This window comes from Camellia sinensis, chromosome 15, assembly GCF_055761805.1.
Source record: "Camellia sinensis isolate YWXY chromosome 15, ASM5576180v1, whole genome shotgun sequence".
Classification (NCBI taxonomy): Eukaryota; Viridiplantae; Streptophyta; class Magnoliopsida; order Ericales; family Theaceae; genus Camellia; species Camellia sinensis.
The window spans coordinates 140,328,333-140,334,332 of record NC_138975.1 but is presented as its reverse complement, the minus strand read 5'-3'; the positions used below and the strand labels follow the sequence as shown (position 1 = coordinate 140,334,332).

General features: G+C 33.6%; 1 protein-coding gene across 1 annotated transcript; it reads right to left on the bottom strand.

The window, feature by feature from the left end:
• Positions 1–974: 974 nt before the first annotated feature.
• Positions 975–5,174, bottom strand: LOC114264681 (uncharacterized). Its single transcript, XM_028205380.2, has 7 exons — positions 4,683–5,174; positions 3,173–3,414; positions 2,645–2,767; positions 2,378–2,494; positions 2,086–2,262; positions 1,776–1,917; positions 975–1,312 (listed from the first exon to the last, which is right to left on the bottom strand). Exons 1-7 carry the CDS (start codon positions 5,074–5,076, stop codon positions 1,128–1,130), a joined length of 1,380 nt encoding a protein of 459 aa, XP_028061181.2. The 5' UTR covers positions 5,077–5,174; the 3' UTR covers positions 975–1,127.
• Positions 5,175–6,000: the final 826 nt, after the last annotated feature.

The following is a 6,000-nucleotide window of genomic DNA, read 5'->3' as shown; positions in this document are numbered from 1 at the left end:
AGCGGGCAGTTGAGATTAGGTGACGCTCAGCAAGATTTGTGCTGATAGATGGGATAGCAGAGTCACGTGTCGAGGGACCATTGGGAGCAGGTTTGGGACGCAGAAAGATATATAAGCATGTCTGCGCCCCCCATATGTAGGGGACGAACACTTGTTAAGGAACTCCTACACTCAAACACTCTCTCTCTCCTCTCCCTAAGGTGTGTGCTAATTAGATCGTCGGAGGGGTTTTCCGGCCACACACCGCCGGGTAGCTCACCCTCATTGTGCTTTCAGGTGATCGGACAAAAATGGAGCTAAGAAGAAAGGAGTACGGGCTTGCTGAAATATTTGCTCCCCGCACACCCCCCAATATGGAAACTTTAGAAACAAAATATACCCCTCACAATTCACGTATTATGGCACATTCCAAAACCATAGAACTTTTTGCAAATAAACTAAAGAGGGCATAGCCGTCCCACCAATACGAAGTTACATTTGAAACGGGACTTCTTGGTTACAATTTACCATTACAAAGGACTTGCCAATCAAACATTTGGACCGCGAGGCCAACTGGTGCAACATTTTTCAAATCAAGACTTTTCAATAATTTCTCCTTACTTAAATTATAAATTATTCCCTGTGGTTCTAGAAATTATATTATGACCATAAAGTTTTTAATTTCACAACAAATAGATCATTTTATTAATAAATCATCGAGTTAATTAATAGTTTTAATAATGTTAAAATTTTATTTCAATTAATAATTCAGATAATTTTATTATTTTATAGGTAAACAGTTAGAAATTTTATTTTTTCAATTAATTCTGTTAAATAAAAAATTCTGACGGGGAAGTATTTATAATTTTTCAAATCACAGGGAACAATTCGTATTTTAAACAAACTTCAAGAGGTATATTTGTAATTTATCCTAAAAATTATAACGTTCTAAAATTTTTAGTTTAAATTGAAACAATTAAAAAGTTAGGAGTTGATTTGTTACTAAGGTTATACATTACGATTTTTTTTTTTAATTTTCTCAAAAAATATTTACATGTAGGCTAGGCATCATAGGCTAGCTTTTGAAAGATTTACTTTACATTAACTAACTTTTGGGTAATAAAATACAATGTGTGTAAGCATATAGTTTACTTCAACATATCAATAATATCATTTCTGGAGCTGACAACAACTGGGGAAGTAGAGAGACCATTTTGCAGCTTTTGATCATCTGCTGAGGTCATCAATACATCACTCTTTCTAATACTCTCTTCGGATTCTGCAGATGATTTGCTGACAGAAGATCCAAAAATCTGCACTGTTAAGCTTCCACCTAACCATATTAAAACTCCATTAATATGATTCAGTACACAACTCTAGCACATGGAGGAGTAAATAAGCATCAAAAGAAAAACAACCTTGTTTGTTTCTCACAATAAATCAACCCTAGGAACGCATCAGGTTCCAAACACATAATAAACAGACGTGAGATAAAAAATATCTCTATCTATAGTTGCGATGTGAACATATATGTCACATCTGTGTGCATTGTGTGTTTAAAACTTTCTGCCTTCCTAGACTTTTCCATCAACCATTAATTATGATTTTTGTCCACGACTATGAGCCAAACCTAAGCTGTAATTTTCATTACAAAAACTACATATGTTTCCAAACAAGTGATTAGGAAGGAGAGTTCCTTTTTCTTTTCTTTTCTCTCCAAGTCCAAACAGGACTACAAAAGTTAACACACAAAAAGAATACACAAAATGTCAAGAAAAATTAAGAAATATATATACCTAGTATGAGAGCAGCCCCAATCCATCCAGCAACACCCCACCTTTCACCAAGGAGAAACCATGCAAAACCAGCACCCCACACTGGCTCCATCCCATAAATCACTGCTGTTTCCGTTGCCGAAACATCACGCATTGCAGCAATCTGTACACATAAATAAAAAAAAACCTAATGATTAGGCAGGCTTTATTTGTCCAAATAGGATTTGTTGAAAGAGAATAAAACTAGTTTTTTGATTTTTTTTTCTTTTCTTCAGAAAATAGAATTTAGAAACAAAACCTAACAAAGTGCGTGAGAACTGAGAAACAATACCTCGGCCCATAGGCATAATCCAGTTGAGAATACACCAGTATAAAGCGCGGGTATCCATGGAAATACAACCATCCAATCCCACACCATGGCCAGAGATACTTTATTGTAATCATGAACACCGTCGAACCATCCTCCAATGAGATACCAGATTGCGGATAACATAGCAACAACACTAACCTAAATGAAATAACAAAAATTCTCATCATGATCTGCAATTGAATGGTTGGACAACTGCATAAAATGACTTGTAAAAGGCAGTTCATTCAGAGAAAAAATAATAGATAAAATAAACCTCATATCCAAGGAGGGCTAAGAAGTTCTCTTTCTTTGTGCTTCTTGATATATGTTCTGTTCTAAGCATGTGAATGCCAAAAAATATGGCACTTAAAAAGTTCAAAAGATCTCCAACCTGAAGAGAATACGATCAAAATGGTGAACATTCATCAAAATCAGCCATTGCCATTTCTAATAATTTTTTTTTTTTTTTTGGTACGAGGTATTATCCACATTTTAAGCAAGAAAAAAAAATTTTGAAAGAAACAATTAAAGCAGAACTTACATTTGGAGGAGAACCACTGCACTCGAGCATTGCAACCCCAAGGACAGACATGAGAATACCAAACCAGGTGCGGGCAGGTACTATCGATCCTAACATGCTTTCAAGCAATGGAACCACAATTACCTGAGCAATTGAGCGGACTTAATAAAATTCATGTAAGGATCTGTTTTTATTTAAATTCAGAAAGTAAAACAATGAATAACATGTCATGATGCTAAATGAGATTAATTTCGTTAAGATGGTTTGGTGCGTTAACTAAATGATGCTATATATGAAGCGAATGAGCAACACTTGACCACAATATATATGTAGTCCTCTCTCTCTCTCCCTCAGAACAACTCCTCGGAAAAATACCAAAAAGTACAAAATTTTGGAGGATTGTTAGTTTGAAAAAATAGCAAAAAGTACATAGTTCTTTGATAATATTATTATTAATCCTTTCCATTGTATACTCTTCCTTTGTACCTAAAGCATCTAATAAATGCAGAAAAGATAAGCCATGGTAGATTAATTAACTGAAGTGCTAACCGTGAATAGTGAAATGAACGATGCTCGCCCAGCATCAGATGTAAGTAGTCCAAGTGCCTCAACAAGGTAGCCTAAGCTAACCCACAGTCCCAACTCCATCCCTGCATTGCGGGTTTGTACATCATTTCGTGCCCGGAAGACAAATGGAAAAAATGGGATGGCTGACATGGAAAATCGTACAGCGCAGAATGCGGCTGGATCCAGGAAAGCTTCAACCTCTTTCACCACTGGAATGTCACTGGCTAACAATATGAAACCACAAACAATTCTTAAGAACTGGACAGTAAGTAAGGGGCCGGTGGCATGTAAAATGACAAATTTGTGCGATGCAAAAGTATGAAGGAATAAATTCACCTCAGCACATGAATTTAGCATGAAAATGTTCCCACAGTTTCACTGCCATAAGTTCTCGATGTTGGGAATAAACCACGCACACAAACAATAGTAAGAAGAATAAATCACAAAGAAGAAACTACGACACACAACTTCACATGATTCGGCAAGATTGCCTATGTCCACGGCTCACACCAATTCTACTATATTGAAAGAAGAAAAGAGTAAAATGTGGATTCTGTGAAGACAACAATGCATTCTAGGGTTTACATCATCAAATTACATATAGTAATACCCTTAGCACAACCCCCGAACCCCACCTTAACCCAACACTAGATATGCCATACACATATGCCAGTTGGGTACACGACTGCATAGTGAAGTGTGCAATACTAATTGGCGTCCACAAGCTCAAACACTAGATACACCACACACATGCATACAAGTGAAACAAATTGGGTATGGTAGAAATGGTGGGAAATGTGAATAGTTGATCATTTGGATTGGGAATTGGGTATGTTTGAATGATAGACAAATTTACAAAGAATAGTTTGCAATAAAACCTTCTGTGTTAGATATGTTGGTTGAGTGCTCAATTCTGGAAAATCAAGTGCAATATAAGTTGTAATTCTTGGGCCAAGTGAATCTCACACATCAAAAAACGAAAAAAAGTGTTGAGATTTGTGTAGCTCTGTTTTCCCTAATGATGTGGTGTGCCCAAACATTAGAGCTTATATATAGCTAGGTAATGGTTTGTATAATTAAGAACAATAGTACATTAAGCTTCAATGGTAGCTTTAGAATATGAATTTGAGACAATCTACATAAATTTGGACCCCTTTTTCGTGTTCTTTAGTGGTGTAGACAAAATGATCAAAGCTTATTGTAACAATTTGACTGAAATTGTAGAATTCAAGAATAAAAAGATATATATTAAATCGCATATTTTAAAGATTCATATGCATATATTTTCTATAAATAAAAACAACAAACAAAATAATAATTCCTCTCATTCAATAGAAAGCATAAGCTAAATTATTTTCTGATAATTTGCACCAAATTTGTATTGAAGTGCTTTATATATATATATATATACAAATTGAATAGCTCAATCAAAGACAACCATCATTAAAAATCATCCCAGTATGTAACATAAGCAAAATTGAACGTAAAGTACCATAAACAATGGCGATGATGTTGAGCAAGATTATACTCCTCATCTTTCTGAACCTGATTGGAACACCCTTTTTTATCACAGTGATATCATTCTTCAATTCTTCCTTACAATTGACTGTGTCATTATGAAGAACAACTGGTAGAGTAGAATCATATTGATGGATTTTTGCATTTTTCAAAGATTTCTTGGGTAGTGTTTTTCTGAAGGAAATCGACTGAGAAGAAGAAGAAGAAGAAGAAGTAGAGGGATCAATGGAAGAGAAAATGGTGAGGTGGGTTATATTTGTGTGTGGACAACTACAAGGATTGAAAGAAGATGAGATTGTGGAAGAAACAGAGTGACTGTGTCTCTTCAATGTTGATGTTGCTGATGGTGGTGAGGGTCTGTATGCCATGATTCTCTTTGAGAGAGATTGGAATTGGATGGACCAGCTTTCTCTCTCTTATTAACCTCTTTCTCTAAGTGTTTTTTTTTGGGTAAGTAATGTCTCTGGGGGCGATTATTCAGTACTTCCGAGTATGGACACGTGGTGTTACATAATGTTTATGCGTGGTGCTCCATAATATTTTAATTGATGGAGAGACACAAGGGCCCACGATTTATGTTGGAGATGAGGGGACAACATGAAACTAATTAATTGGTGATTAGTTTGGAGTATGGACACGTGGTGCTCCGAGAGTATTAAATAATTTCCCATCTCTCTGTCTGTTGCTCACACATGTTTCACGTGTCAAAATGTTATTTTTGTTTACCGCCATAGTTGAAAAAAAAAAAATGATAAATTATAAGTTTACTTAAATTATAAATTATTTTTTATAGTTTTAAAAATTATATTTTATTTCTAAAATTTTTAATTTTATAATAAATAAGTCTTTTTATTAATAAATTATCAAATTAATTAATAATTTTTAATAATGTCAAATTTTAATTTTAATTAATAATTCAGATAATTTTATTATTATATAAGTGAATAGTTAGAAATTTTACTTTTTCAATTAATTTTTGTTAAATAAAAAATTCTAACAAGAAGGTATTTGTAATTTTTCAAATCACAAGGGACAATTCGTATTTTAAGCAAATCTCAAGGGATATATTTGTAATTTATCCCCAAAAAAAATGATTATCTAAAAATTAGAAATAAATATATATTTTTTTATTTTTATTTTGGGAGATTTATTAAAAAATCATTTTTTAAGTATTTATATTTTAATTAGTCCATAAGATATTTTTATATTTCAATAAGTCATATTATTTAGACATTTGATCTACCAAATCTTAATTCTCATATTTAAAGTATTTTATGAACATTTCTACCCTT